At 40.2% G+C, this 16,154-nt stretch overlaps 1 protein-coding gene across 3 annotated transcripts in view; it reads left to right on the forward strand.

Annotated features, from left to right (window-relative positions):
• Positions 1-16,154, forward strand: part of cobl (cordon-bleu WH2 repeat protein) — a 30,919-nt gene that overhangs the window by 8,727 nt on the left and 6,038 nt on the right. The window contains exons 4-13 of one of the 3 annotated variants that reach the window (XM_079561792.1): positions 116-326; positions 573-608; positions 1,193-1,421; positions 2,663-2,707; positions 3,011-3,099; positions 3,292-3,363; positions 5,474-5,656; positions 9,489-10,059; positions 13,277-13,417; positions 15,847-16,150. In XM_079561792.1, the coding sequence (XP_079417918.1) occupies positions 116-326; positions 573-608; positions 1,193-1,421; positions 2,663-2,707; positions 3,011-3,099; positions 3,292-3,363; positions 5,474-5,656; positions 9,489-10,059; positions 13,277-13,417; positions 15,847-16,150 (1,881 nt within the window). The remainder of the gene's footprint in view (positions 1-115; positions 327-572; positions 609-1,192; positions 1,422-2,662; positions 2,708-3,010; positions 3,100-3,291; positions 3,364-5,473; positions 5,657-9,488; positions 10,060-13,276; positions 13,418-15,846; positions 16,151-16,154) is intronic. The other 2 variants (XM_079561794.1, XM_079561793.1) reach the window with 2 other exon arrangements.

The raw sequence follows: 16,154 nt of genomic DNA on the forward strand, positions 1-16,154 counted from the left end.
TCTGTGCGGCTGTACACATGAGTGGTTTGTTCATCCTATCTCCCTCCCTCTATTCCTCTGGTTCTCTCCCTCCTTCACTTTCTCTTAGTCATTGTATTGTATGTCTGTCTTTCAGCACAGCGCTGATGGACGTTCTGGTCGAGCTGTGCAGCCGTTACCACCTGAACCCTTCTTTACACACTCTGGAGCTGTTCACACCTGAGGGACATCCTCTGGGCTTCAAGCCCAACGCGCTTCTGGGCTCCCTCAATGTGGCCCGTGTGCTCATCAAGGAAAAAGTGCTGGAGGAGAGAGTGGTGCGCAGGCCTGCTCCCAGAGTGCCTGAAGTGAGTTTCACTGGAGCTTTATGCAGGATCACCGCGCGTCGGAGCTCTTACTTTACTTGCATGCCTGATTTCAATTGCCATGGCCTTGTGTGCTTTAAGGAACTTAAAACAAATTCCAAATAGAAATTGTTTCCGAACGTTTATCAAAAACTTTCTGCATGCTGCCAGTGTGCTGGTTTTACATGTTAGCTCAGTGCCTTATGTAATATCAATCCCTGTCTACCGCTTGCCATTCGACACTGGCAGAACGCACACCTGAAACCTGTAAGAGTCCGGTCTAAGGTAGGAAGCCTTTTGGCCTGACACAATTTTACTGCACATTTTCTGTCCCAAGCACATAATTTTAACTCTCATTCATCCCTTATATTCCGTCTTTTCAATTCTCTTCCTGCAATGTAAATATTTGATGAGGGGCTTACCTTTAGTTACCATGCATTATTTCTCTGCTCTTCTCAGGGCTCATGGGCTGCTCTGTCCCTTTAACCCTGTCTGGCCCAGGGCCAAAGCCCGACACTATTTCAGATGCTGCTGTCCTTCACTCTTCATGTCATTTACTTCTGCTCTCATGAAGAACTCACTTAAATTATTTACATTTACTGTATTGCTTGTCTTCACTGGTGATTACCTTTCAAAAATAACTGAATAATATGAGGAAGGATAACTGTTAGAGATGATTGTTAGAGAACATGGCTGTTTTTAATACCAACACATTTGGTGCCGTTAACCTACTTTACTGTAGTTATAAATGAATGTGTGTTAATTCATATGTAGTATGTGGTTTAAATATACAGCGCTTTCCTCAATCAATAAACCTTAGTTACGTGATTGGTAACATTTTGTAACTCCATTATCTTGTGTGGTTTCAGAAAACAGTGCGTTTGCTGGTGAATTATCATGGTAGTCAAAAGGCAGTAGTGCGGGTAAACCCACTGCTCCCGCTGCAGGACCTTGTGCCTGTGATCTGTGACAAGTGTGAACTGGATCCAGCGCTGATTGTGCTCCTGAAGGACAGCATTAAACGCCAAGAGCTACCACTGGACAAATCTCTGACCCACCTGGGAATCAAAGAGCTTTATGTGCACGACAAAAGTCTAGGTAATGTTTTTGATTATTACTTCAGATCATAGACTGTATTTCGAAGGACTGAGGGCTCGTGACTTCCCCCATAGCGATCACACTGCGAAAAGTCATATGTTGCACAAGTTAACGTGACATGATATGAGTAACTTTGACTTGCGCAGTAGAAATTTCTGCCAATGGAGTGAGTAGTTTTGCACTTAAAATAAGAAAAAAAACATAATATATTTCAAGAATGCAAGTAAATGAGATTTATTATCTAATTTTAAGAATAATAAGATCTTTTTCTTGCTATATGTGCAAAAATACTTGTTCCATTGGCAGATTATTTTACGTATCTACTCAAATCAAGGGCAAATATATTTATTTCAAGCTGAATTTGTGTAGTGCAGCAGTTGTCTGGGTTTTTGGAGCCATCTCCATTAAAGTAGTATTAAATAACTTGTTTAACTTAATAAATCCTTTTCGTAGTCCCTCTGGGGGTAATACAAGTGTTAATGGGATGATTGGAGGGGTCGTTCATCTCCCCCTGGTGTCTATGGCCTGCTCCCACCCAGAGGCGCAATACACACTAATAGAATCATGAAGAAGAAGCTAACAGGCTAACTGGCAAAGCGCCACTTAAACAGTATTTACAGCCAAGTTTTAGTGAAAAAAAAAAATCTCCATTGTGTAATTGGATGTACAATATCCCTCTCTCCCTTTGTCTTTTCTGTCAGCGTAGTATTTACTCTAACAGACAATTAATGAGTAAAAAAATCAACATGCTACGACACCTGCAGTGGCACTTTATGGCCTCTCGGGGCAGGAGTTACTTAGTTCTGCTCTAAGTATGGGGCAAAAATAAGAATAGCAGAAAGGAAAAAATTGGATGATGCACGTGTCAAGACAAGCATATGGAGGTCAGAATGACAAGCCTGTGTTCAATAATGGCTTAAAGAGGGGCCAAAGTTTCAGTGGAACCTCCGGAGCCTGCTCTCATCTCCTATTAGGCTTTCCTCAGCTAATAGCAATGCTAAGTCCATTACATGCATGGTTTTCCACAGTCAATGCTTCTGATAATGCTGGAGTTTAGCTTTGTGTTCACAAATGACTAACTAAAGAGGACAAATTGGGTCAGATATTTCTGACCAGTAAATTCAAATTGTGTCTTCTAGTGGAGATTTCTGATATTAATATATGTTTTTCTTTTTATGTTTTATATTATTGACCTGCAATTAAGCAACATCTAAGTGTTTTGAATATTGTATATTTTTCAGTCCTCCAGCCTAAAATGGCTTCAGCTCCTGCCCTAAATTATTCAGGTATTCATAAAAAAGTCTATCTGTGTTACTAACAACCCAACATGTCAGTTGTAATGCATGGTTGCTTCTTTTACCAAAGACTAGTTTTTTTCACCTCACTGGATATGTGACAATAGCATTTTCTACCTTCTCCTCCTTTAACTAACATTGAAAGTCTTTGTAGGGCCCAAAATTGTAGACTGTAGCGCCCTCTGCTGGATGAATGTGGTGCAATAGACAAATGCAGTCAGCCCCTTTGTATACTCATTTATTTTTATTACAATATCTTGAATTATTAATTGTTCGCCGTGTATGACTACACAGACTCCATTTGCTCCAGCACAAACAGTTTGGCCAGAGCAGAGAAGAAAGGTCTCCTGGGTATCTTTCAGTTCAACAGGAGGAAATCTAAGGTAAGACTTTTGACCACTGATGATTATGTTTGTTGTTGCAATAAGGTTTTGCTGCGTGTTAAAACGTAGACTGTGGATAGACGTTTTACTAGCCCTGTGTTTTCTCATCAACCATGAAGTGAGTTTGGCATGGCTAACTCTGCATGGCCAACTAAATGAATGCTGCTTGTGTGTTGCGCTCTGCTTTTGCAGACAGAGACCACATCTCTGGACATGGATGATTACGATGATAGAAACTCCCCAAACACAGAGACACAGTCCAATGTAAGTATCATCGAGGTGTCCTGATGTTTGCACACGTCCTACAGGAAGATCATTTAAAAGCATGAGTTACAGAAGATCATTTGGAGTCATTGAGTACTTATTTTTACAACACAGGACACATGTACACCAAAATACATCCAACCTGCAGTGACTTCAGTGTCCTCTTGATGGCAGTAGTTGATAGTTAAAGCAGGGGCCTGATCTATGCAATCTACTATTTATGATGACTCTAAAACGCCTTATGATTTTTTTTACTTCTTGTATTAACTTTGTAAACCATTGTTAAATCATTAGTGATTAATGTAAAACATATCCATGTTTTACTAGACATATTTGCACTAGATTATGCAGCTCTTTACCTGATATGGCAACCCCATCACTTTAATCGGATTTCAGATCCATGTGCAGCAGCGTCCATCTGTGGCTCACCTTCGATCAATAAGCTGTTTGATTTTATTACACTAAAACACAGGCCTGCTCCCTGCTCCTGCCTCTAGGCTCTTTGTTCTAAGGTCTTCCATGAACATAACCGATCTGTTCAGACAACATCAAAGCCTATGTTACTGTTTCTCTTATTTGTTTTTTAAACCTGATCAGAATTTAGCCCCTTGCTAGTGTCTAGAAGGACCTTTGTAAACTATGCAAAAGTAAATTAAGTGCTTGTGTAAACTTTGGAGGTGTCCACCATATAGTTGAAGTTGTAGTTGAAGTGTCCAAGATGAATGAGAGACAAAGCATGCTACCTTACAACAACAGAGCACAGATGATGACTCAAGAACCTGTATCTATAAATAAAGGCAAAATCACTTCACCTGATCACATTTTAAGAAAATGAGCAAAACATTGTAGTAATAATCTCTACAGTCTGGGAATCTTTATCTCTTATTTATGCCCGTATTGTTATTGTAAGGCTAGAATACAGTTCGATTTTTGTGAACAAGCTAACACACAATACACATGCACACATACTTATCAGTTGGAAAGGATCAGATTACTTTGCCTTGGGCATTTCACCTCTAAAAGCCCAGTCTCTTATCTCTTATAGGTCATTTGTTTACTACAGCATGTGTTTGTGTGTGGTCCTAAATTGACTCTTAACATTTTGTACTAGAACATTGTCATGCATGTTAAATACTGTAGTGATTTCATTGGAAGCTGGAGATACTGTTGTAGTTATTAATATTGTACAAACGTGCACAATAAGACATTTGTTCAAGCTCTCAATTGTCCAGTAGTTTTCCATCGCAAAGATTCTCAAAAAGTTGTGACCTGGACTGGGTTGTTTAGTGTTGAGATTTCTTTAGCTCATGTAGTAGCTTTGCCCGTTGTATTAAATGTTGTTGTTAATCCTTGTTGATGTAACAGTTGTACAATACAATATGTCCTTGGAATAAAATAATTCATTTTGTTTAAGATACTAACATGTCAGTTTAAAAAGGCATATGTATTGAACACGTTCTCTTCTCCTCATTTCATATCTTCAATCTCAATCTCTGTCTTCAGTTGCTGTCTGTTTTCCCGTATTTTTCTACTGAGAGATTTTATAACCTTGATACCAATTCATTGCAATGGCCGGAGCTCTGTTTACTTACTTGCATTTAAACTTTGTTAATGCATTGACTGTCCACGGTCCACATGCAACAATTATTTGGCTTAAAACACACTTTGTCTTGTTTACTTGATTGGGACAGTGCATGAGTCCATTCCCGATTGTAGCCATGGGCTAATTTGACTGGATCTTGGTGGCGTAAGGAGTAGACTGTTTTGTTCCAATGTCCCAAGTACAGAGTACCGAGATATAAAATGAGTCAACTCTTAAAAAGGTGTAAGACTCGCATGCAAATGTGTAGTGTTTTTTCTATCTCTCTCTTTTAAAGGATTTTTTTTGGCTCGTGGCTTTATTGGACAGGACAGCTCAGGGCAAATGGGGGTGAAGAGCAGGGAGACATCCAGCAAATTGTCCAGCTGGGACTTGAACCCACAATGTTGGGGACAGAACAGTTTCCTGCCTTATGTGCAGCATTAACCACTAGACTGCCAGCTGCACATTTTTTCACTTTTATATATTTGCACTTGTATTCATTACTCATTAATCTGTTGACTTGTCCAGGCCATGTCTACTATGTTTGCGTCTCCGTATGTGGACGAGCGGCCTCACACGATAGGCCAGTCGCAGTCGGCCATAAACATCTCCAGGATGTCTCCTAAAGCTGAGACCAAGAAGCGGAGAGCTCCCGCTCCACCTGGGGTCCCCACACCCTCCACTGAGCACTCCGGCTTTGAGACCAATCAGGTAAGATATCAATATTATAAGGCCACAAAATTTTAAATTGGGATTATACTGTACATTTATCGAGACCTTATTTATGAATTGTATCTCTAAGAAAGTCTTGACCACCTATTATTATAGTGCTCTGGCATCTGTATTAATATTTTTAGTAGGAAACGTTTGCTTGATTAAATTGTGTTATTAACAATTTTGTTTTGAATAAGGTTAAGGAAAGGCTCACTTGATTCAAAGTGTGACTAAAGGAGCACTACATAGGAGCATTTTTAATGAAAGTTTAAGCTATGTGAAATATTTGAGCCCCTGCTGTGATTGACCTGACATTGTGGAACAGCTTCTATGGCACAGTCTTTGCTCTGTCTGTTTTGACCTGAATATCAGCAGCTCAAGGTCAGGGTGACCTGTATTGTCTACATTAAAAGAAAAGCTCCCCACAGTCTCATTATAGTGTTATGGCGACATACTGGGAAATGTTGTTTAGCAACTGACATCCTCCCTCTGTTAATGGCTAGAATAGCTTTTTGTTTATTTGCCCTTGCTCAATTAACAGCAAGTGTACTGAGGATACAGGAGCAAAAAACAAGACACAGAGGCAATTCCATTTCTAAGAGTTGCAAATCTTCTGACCAGTGACATTAAACATTAAATTAGTGGTGGGTGCAGAGATCATGAAGTTTCATGAAGAGAAGCTGTGAAGGCCACATGAGACAGGACTCTTTCTGGCCATGTGCCTTCTGTCAACTGTGGCTCTTGACATAATCTGTTGCATAGTCTTCATACAATAGTTTTTATTATAAGGATGTTGATGTCACACGCCTTTCATGCCTGTTTATTTGTAGCTCACATTAGATTAAAAAAATGTCATTTGGATTTTCTATAAACATACACAAAATATAAAGGAAATGTGTCTAAAAGAACCTTAAGCATTTCTTAAAGGAACAGTCCAATGTTTTTACATACTAAGATATGTTCTTACCTGAGCTTAGACAGGTTAATGTGTACTGGTCTTGTCTTTGTGCGTGTGCTCAGTCACGCAAAAAGACCGAAGAGGAGAGGAGGAGAGGATAAATGCTAACAACATCTTTTTAGACCACACATGTACGCATCAACTCGTCCAAGATAAAGTAAGAACATAATCTCAGTATGGAAAAAACTGTGAATTATTCCGTTAAGGGATAGAAAGGTGTGAGTGTCATTAATGAAATAACCAAGTCATTTGACAATGTTCTGCACTGGAAATCAGAAATTAAGATGGAAGATGAGCAGGTCTGTGCAAATGGCACATAACACATTAAAAAAGTATTATGTTGAATCAACATTTTATTTAACCAATGTCCCTCAAAGAGAATCCCAAAAAATATATTTTCAGAATTGAATTAGAAATTCCATGTCCACTCATATTGTTTTTGTTTTTTTCAATTGAGGATAGAAAAGCAGTAGTTTTGTTTTTCATTGAACCAGTCAACAATCTGTGTCTGCTTTCATGAGAACTGCACTAAAATGTTTTGGAACATTGAGTTCAGAGAAACACAACCTATTTTTTTTTTCCCCAAACGTGATAGGAAATCTGTTATTGTGGTTTAGAAAGGAAGCCATGTCTACATAGTCTCTTCTCATTATAAAAGAATGGAGGAAACTGTTTTAAATGGAGGCCAAAGTGTGTGCATATTTTTTTCTCGCTAAAGCAGAGATTGGGCTTTGAGCATCTATAGTGTCACAGAGCATGTGTTCAAGTGCAATATGACTTTCTGAAATTAGACTTTGAGTCCTACAAAAATCAATAATTCACAGGCTTGGGGTCATGTTTCTAAAAAGGCAGTACTGCATGAAATCTTGTTGGCATGCCCTCACCCTCACCTTCGGGGGAGGACCTAAGGGGAAAGGTTCAAGAATGAGCCTCATAGGTCAGTTAAGTTCAGCAAACATTTGGAGGAGGAGCGCATTTAAAGTTGTACGTATAGGCTATTGGTCATGGTATTTTAAGCAAGAATACATAACATTACATTATTCTCATAGTGGTGGGCTATAGTTTCATAGAACGATCTGACAATGATACCTGATCAGCTCAAAAGTAAATGGCACAGTCAATGAAGTAGGACATTCCTGCCTACAATGCATTACACATTTCATGAATGTTTTATTCTATATTTAAGCACAAGTATGTTTAAAGAGATAGGGAAGGCCCAAAGATTCTGGATTTTGTGATAAAGGCTGGATGTTGTTGTGAATATGCATGATTATAGATGTTTTAACTAGATGTTTTAAGTATATATTTAAGTTAGCGGTGAGAGAACAATATATTTTACTGGGTTAGTAGGACAAAGCACATGCCAATGTAAGTGGGTCATGAATGCATCTCCTTATCCTCAGCTAGCCTTCTGGACCCCTCCTTTTGCACACATTGTTAAGACAGTAAAGTGCTTTTGTCATGTATGCATGCACATCCACACATGTTCACTATTACAGACAATATGCCCAACACTCGCTAATTGTCTGGTGGGCTACTGTTGGATGTTTTTGACCTGCGTGCTCTCTCAGTGTTGAGACAAATTGTGCTCTATTGTCGTCTGTAACCTGCACATACATACACATTCATGTACATATGTATATTGATGCTCATGCATGCTGACAAGCTGCAGCACATGGCCACTGTGTACCGCTCCCATACACACCATCTCACATTCCACATTAGCATTGTAATGTTGTCTTGTTTCCAAGCCCCTCACCCATCACGAGCCCTTCAAAACAACTGATGAATGGTCACGCCACCAGGTTGAGGCCTCCCTGGGTGGGCCTATCTGATGAACATGCTCCAACGTGAGGCCATAATGTGGATGAGGAAAACTTAAGGGGCGCACTCGACTCCTGGCATGGCCTTAAGTTTGTGTAGTATTGTTTTATTTTAGATCACATTTAAGATGTTGCTTTGAGGATGAACAGCGTAACCGCGCTTGCTAATTATTTAATGAAATATAACTCACATTTCTTACTAAATCTGACAGCACATACGAAACAAACCCTAAAACCAAAAGTTTTGGTTTTAGGGTTTGGCTGCAGTTTTAATTTGAAGTTGCACCCTCTGGTAATGCCAGCTGTAAGCCAAAGAGAGTCCTACACTCTTCACCCTCAACCTTAACCACCTAATTTCATTGTGCTTAGATCTTGAAGGCTGTCTTATAATTCTCTTTGTAGTGAAATCACACCATTTTAACATGAACACAACACACACTCATATCTATCTTCACTGGCAACTCTGTTTTCCATTCATACTCTCTCAAGTATGTCTGCAGTGTATCCATGTATGTGTGAATGCCAGAGAGGGTGAGAAGCAGGAGACCAACTCAAAGAAATACTGCCTGTCGGGGGCCATTTGTAGTATGTCCATACAATGTCATGCAGTGAGTTCAATGAGTTCACATGTGTGAACTCAATTCCCCTGATCCAGGCAGAATCCCATGCATGGGGCAATAGAGCATGTGCCTGCAGGCATGTTACTGAGAAACTGGACTCCTTCGCAGCATTACTTTAAATTTTCATTCAGCTTGGAAGGTTCTATTCAACATCTTAACACAATTTAATTGTACAATTGCAGAATGACAAACAAAGCACTTACTTACAACGCTATACCAAACCCCAGTCATACAGAAAGATTGTTAATAATGTATGAATGTGCTCATTTAAATGAATCCGGAAGTTGTTCATCATAAAAAAAAACCTGATTAATAAAGATCTCTTATTTCTCTTGAAGTTCAGCAGAGTCTCACTACTTTGTGAAACAGCTCGATAAAAGATCTTTCTGTCTTAAACTGAGCAGCCAATATCTTTGTCTTTTCATCAGATGGGTCTTGGCTCTGAGTCTCAGCAGAGGAAGAGGAAGGCTCCTGTTCCTCCACCAACTCCAGTGTCCGTGGACTCTGGCTCAGACGACACTTCCGCTGCCGTCACACCTGTCAGCCTTCACGTCCAAGCACCAGCCCCAATGTCACGCACTAAAGTGGCAGCCCCCATCACAGTTTCTGCGACTACTGTAGCAGAAGACATGACACCAGTTGCACCTATAACGCTACAAACTGCTGAGTGCTCGACCAGTCTGGACCTTAGATCTTCCACACCGAGCAGCACAACCTCTGAGAGTCTCGCTGTCCAAGACTCCAGCTCTGAGCTCAGCCAAAGCCTTGAAGATTCAGATGCTGCCTCTGACTGCAGCACTTCCACCAGCAGCACAGTTAGCAGACCCACACAAGCCCAGTCCGTAGCAAAAAGCTCCATTTCCAGAACAGAGAAATCGGAAACCACCACCAACATGACGGCGAGTGATGTTTCCACAGCTGGCAGCTCCCAGTCTGACACAGAGTCTGCCATTAACCTTAAAATGGAGGAAACAGAAACCAACAGGCACAGTGGAGTTGGTAAGTGCAACACACTTTTGTAACGTTGCCCACGAAGCATATTCAACGTGCACATCATTCACCTCAAATATCATAGAAACTAGAAAGACAAAACAAAAATGGGTGGCGCTTTACATTACGGCACTGTAATAAAATGGAGACAGAAGACAAAGTCCTGCAAACACTTTTATATCGCACATTTGTTTATTTTTTGATTTGCTGTCAGAAACATGAACCGTCAAAATGACACATGCAGCCTTAGGAAGCACTGTGCGGTGTGTAAAGTCATGGTTGAAGGATAAGTAAACAAGAAGAACAGGTTTGTATCTCAGCCCATGGGACAAAGCGGCCCTTGTCTCACACCCACACTTTGACTCAGTTTGCTAATGTCTAATTTTCACTTTTTTCTTGAGGAGCAGAGTTCCACTAAAAATGGATAAGTCAAAACTTATACCGACTTGAGCAGCAGCAAGTTGAACTCTGGTTGGCCTCGTGTTGATCTTTATATAACCAACACCTTATTCTGAAGCGGGGCGTGATTGCAGCGCGGGGCTTTCGTGTCTGACAAGAGCCGAGATGAGAAGGTTGTAAAGCTTAGAGAAATGTATGAATATGAGGAGGGAGGGAGCCTCAGGAGGATAGAGATCAGAAAGAGCAGAATGGCGGAGCTCTGGCTTGTGCAGAGGGATTTGATTGACTGCTTGATCATGTTGAGAAAGTTTGTGTGTTGAGCAAACGATGACACCAAGATCATGAGTGTTAAAACTGTAAATCTTTTCCCAAAAAGTAACCTCTTGCTCAACTTATCTTTTACACTTGGTGCGAATTTCTAGTTCTAGTTACACGCACATACTCGGCCTGGCAACTGTGTCTCTTTAGGAACACCATGAACAAGTTAAGGCTCAACAACTGCACCCTGTGAATTAAGTATAAGGTGTTGCGTCATGCTTTGGTACGGTGAAGGCATTTGATAATCTTCTTCCACGTGAATCTGGCACAGATTTAAAAACGCGTCAAGACATTTTCAAATCTATATTGTGGAAACTGCAGTCTGGCTGATGTACTTCATTGTTAGTGTTATGGATGGTTTGTTGTTGCCTGTGTAGCACAGAGCTGTCAAGATCCTGATAACGCAGAGGCTGCTGAACACACTCTTCCTTACTACGCTGTTTTCATAAATTTGCCAAGTCTCTATGAAGTGATGTTGCCCATGGTACTTTCTCACTCCTCTTTTCATGTATTTTTTTAATTATTATTCTTGCTGAACAGAAAAATAATCTCTTGCACTTGCTTGCAGCTGCAGACGTTCCTCTGTTCAGTGCAATGTTTCGGCCTTCTTGCCACACACATAATTGTGCATATTTAAGCCATTTTAAAAGCGGTTTGGCAGCAGTCAACAATGTATAAATGAAATGCGTAGATAAAGCCTTTAAAACATAAACCTTATTATATTATGTGGAGTCCTCTCTCTGATGCTAATAATTATTGCTTACTCAACTATTAATGGCATTTACCCCTATTAAAACACATTCCTTTCTGTATTTAGTTTTATATAAATACCTATGAAGGAGTTCAGAGCCCTTTTATTTACTACAGTTGCTCCGATATTGCACCCAAGACCCCCTTGCAGTGCCAAGTGCAGAAGTAGGTTGTAAAGCCTATTCTACTCTTTCAGTGTTCAAACGGTAGTGCCTTCCACCACATGAAATGTAAATGACAAACTTGCGACTCGAACCAGACAAGATCTATTTACAGTACAAGTTTGGGCCTTCTTTTCACACCCCATAAAAAACGTAGCTCATACTTACCCTGCTCTTCGTGAGGACCTGGGAGTGACTCTCGTGAAGAAAACAGACCTAAAGTATTGTCTTTTTGCACCCCAGTGTGGGGCTAAGACACAGAGAGCCACTACTTTAAAGGACCAGTAACTTTAAGGAATTTCACGCCAGGCCAGGTTCTGTGTTTTTGTGGATTTTAAAATAGACATTACAAAGATAAATCAGAGTCAGAATAGTTTTATTGCCATTGTTTGAGAACAGGTTCACAAACTAGGATTTTTTTCTCGGTACACAAAAATAAACTATAAAAACTTTTAAACTATAAGGCTATAAAGGCATGCATGAGAAGATTAAAATAAATAAAAATATGATAAAGACAACAACATCAATTTGACATGGAACAACAGCGTGATTGTATTGACAGATGTGCAGGTGCACGGAGTGTTTGCAGCAGATCTCAGTGTGGACATACTACACAGTGGTTACAACCTGCTTGAGGAAGCTAGCGCTCCCTCGCTCTAAAACCATCTCCTTTTATAAGACACTGTCCATCGTATACATGCCACCTCAGGCTCTCGTGACTGCTACTCATCCTCATCCTGTGTACAAGGCATAGGATCCATTGTTGTCTGTTCGGCCAATGCGTAGCATTGGACTTGACATGACCGGACATGTGTATGTCTCTGTCTCCACACTAGTATGTCTGTAATATTGACTAATTAATTCAAAGTCATATCTGGCGTATGCATATTCCATTTACAACTCAAATGAACAAATATGAATTATAATATGCCATTAGTAATAAAACATATGATTATACCATCATCACTCCTTATATTAGTGTCTGCATTAGGAGTACCACTGGACACGTACATCTCATACTTTATCATGTTGACATGTATTACATGCACACAAACAAAGATAAAGTGAATCCCAGTACAGGTCTAATAAATTACCACGCAATTATGAAAAAAATAAAGATTTGCATATACAATAATATATACAATGCATTATGCATAATATATAATGAATTATGTAGCATCATATGGTATACATACTATATGAGAGACGGATATAAAAGGCGTCTCCAAAACTGTGGGACCTGCCTCCTACAGTAACTGTCTAGACATTGTTGAATTCTGCCTTTGCTTTTTATACACCTTGGTGACAGCATCCTGTCATGTAGCACGGCCACACCCTATTTGTTTAAGTTGGCTTCTTGTCCTTACAAACCCTTTGCCTCACCAAGGCCACAGGTCAAATGTTTCACCAAATAAAGGAACAGTGTGGCAAGATAGAGATTCTTTGTCTGTTTTATGTTTTGCCTATTTATTGCCTATTTATTGCGTTTTCTTGTGCACCTGTCCCAAGCAAGGGATGTTTTCTTTTCTTGCAAATTAAACTCTGAATTGTTTTTGGTTATATTTATGTAACTTCTAAACACTTCATCTCTTCTTTAGAAAGTCTAGAGCGTCCTGTGCCACCTAAACCTCGACGGTCTCCAGCACAGGAGTCTCTGCAGCCTGCTCTTTCCCGCTCTGTTTCCACAGACACAGACAGTAACCAAAAGGCTAAGGCGGTGGAGGAGACAGGTTCACAGTGTAGGTTCTGGACCAACTCACTACCAACCATTCTCCTCCTTTCTAGGAGATCCTGTCCTGTTTTTTTTCCCCATAGCTCCTAAACCTCAGTCTGTACATAACCATTCATTTACACTGTCTTTTTTCAGCTATCTGTGCCATAAATCACTGTCTTTTTAAGAGACCAGGGCCCCTTATTTATGTCAATTCAGAAAGCCATGCTCCATGTGAAAAGGTCGGGGTTGGGTCAACACAAATCAACTTAAACTGCTTATTGTGTTACAGTTATAATGCGTTTGTGTAATGGACAGATTGTTGAGTCACAGTAGTGCTGTTCTGTAGATATCCTTCTATTGCCGACGCTCTTCAGTAAATTGATCCCAACCTTATTACCTTTCTGTTTTCTCTTTTGGTGCCCTCCTAGTGTACTGCTGTGGGCCTGTGCGACTGCGAGCCAAGCGCCCATGAAGTCCCCCTCCTGCTTGACCTCTCCTGTCTGCATCTGTTTTTCCTTTTCCTTTTTCTTTCTTTGTACTATTCTTTTGTCTTTATTTTTTATGTTTAAACTTCAAAAGTTGCGACTTTATTATTTACACATGTGCAATAGTTTCGTTGATACTTTTCATGCTGAAAGCTACTATTTTAGTTGATACTTTTCATGCTTAAAGCTCTGCTAGTCTTGTACAAGATTTAAAAGATTAAACCTGCAACTCTGTTTTATTTACAGCTTTGCTATTTCTGCGCCATTTCTTTTTACTAACCACATATTGTTTTTTAACAGTCAGTGCTGAGTATTTAATGGTACACAGAAAGTGGTTGAAAGAGTGTGTGGTTAAAAAAGTATCAGTTTCCACATGATTGATGAATGACATGAGGCTAAAAGAGGCAAGGTTATGTGATATCTGACGATCAATACTTGTGTTATATGATATGGGCAGATCAATAGTCTCGGACATACAGTATGTTTCTCTCAATGCTTAAGCAAGAGTCAGCATTTAGAAATCCTAACTGTCTTGCCTGTGCCAGCATTTTGGAAGGAATAATCTATCAATGACATTTTGGTTTGGGACCTTGCTGACTGTTGTCTAATTTAATTCTTAAAGCATTATTTTCTAATCACAAACCTATTTTAGTGCCTTGAAAGGGTTTTAAAAGCTTTATTGTGTTTTTAAAAATACATTTGAAATGATTTGCTTATTAAGACTTCAAGATCATGGAACATAAGGCTGTTACTGGAAGTTGGTGTGATGTTTTTTGTAAACAGTTTGAGCTGTTGTATAAGATTGTGATACTGAACCGTTTTGAATTCAAAGGTTACATTTTAATTAAAGATCTGAGAGAAAAAAATCTATTGTTATCTGTAGTTTGCTTCCTTGTTGCATTCAACAGAAGCATGTGATTAGGCCATAGTTTGTGTGTCCTGTGTGTAAACATGGCCTATCATGAGTTTGACAGCATCAAGTGGTGCACGTGTGCAGTTGTGCGTCTCTGTGTGCGCTGTGTGGCTGTAGCTGGCATGAGTAAGCTGTTGCTGGGAAGGAGCTGGGAGGACAGCCCTGTGAGTCATCCCCACATCTCCTGGAACTCACTGTTCCCTCCAAACCATTAGGACCAGACCCAAAACTGACAGGCCCTGTTTGCACATACTTGAACTGACCCTTAAGGACAATGAATGCTGCTAACATTGTCACTAATGCAAGTTCAATATATTAACATACCACTCAAAATAATGTGTGCCAAATAGTACAATGCCTTGGAAGTGAAAGAAAGTTCTGCACAAGCCACAAGACTGACCAGAGCATGAGTGTGTTCTGGAGATGAGAGCAGATCTGTCACTTCATTTTAAAACACTATTGTAAAACTCTAATTAGAAGGATTTGTTTACAGTAAATCTGCCCACACATCATTAAACCAGTTTATCTCGCCACAAGTGGTTGGGCTCAGGCCTCTTATTTTAGTGTTTTCTAACCTAAATTATTGTGAGTCTGCTTTTGGAGCTTTTATTTTTTTGTGCACGCTTTCTTTTCTTGTCCCTTCTGCTTGCCCTACTTTGCATGTTACCTCGTCTGCGAAATCATATGCATTTATTATCTGATGAATTACATACAGTGGTTCTCAAACTGTACGTGTTATGGTATGCGCTCTTCTGGGGGTACACAAATGTTATTTATACCTGCATTAGAAGTGGACTTGTCCTACACCCTCCTAATCTTAATTTTGTTCTGACATTGGCTCTTTTGATCAGTCTCATCCTGGTCATACTTGGAAGCCAAATACTTTACAAAATGGTTGTTGGTATGAAAAGTTTGAGAACCACTGACATAGAGGATTTGGTAAAACTGCATCGCATTTTATATCCATTGCATGTAATTTATTATTTTTGACTTGATGTCTGGGTTTTCCATCTGTTAACTGAATCCCAGACTAATGCTGTTGTTGATTTCTTGCAGCCTGGCTCCACTCTGCGCAAAGCTCTGCAGCGACGGGTCACAGTACGGAGGTATCTGCAGAGGAAACCGTGTCATTAGGCAGCAACAGTAGCGGCAGCAGTTTGCCAGACCAGGGCTACGCGGCCTCAGAGGGTACGGCTGATGGAGAGGACTCTGGTCTGATCAGCTCTCCCTCTGAGACCCAGACCGCATCCCCAGATGGCAGCCTGTCCCTGGATGGAAGCACTGGAGGAGAGAGGCGCGCTGGAACAGCACCGGACAATTTCAGCGACAGCGACGAGGGGTCCTGGGGGTCCCGACACAGGTAC

This window comes from Gobius niger (genome assembly GCF_951799975.1).
Source record: "Gobius niger genome assembly, chromosome: 8".
NCBI classification, from domain to species: domain Eukaryota; kingdom Metazoa; phylum Chordata; class Actinopteri; order Gobiiformes; family Gobiidae; genus Gobius; species Gobius niger.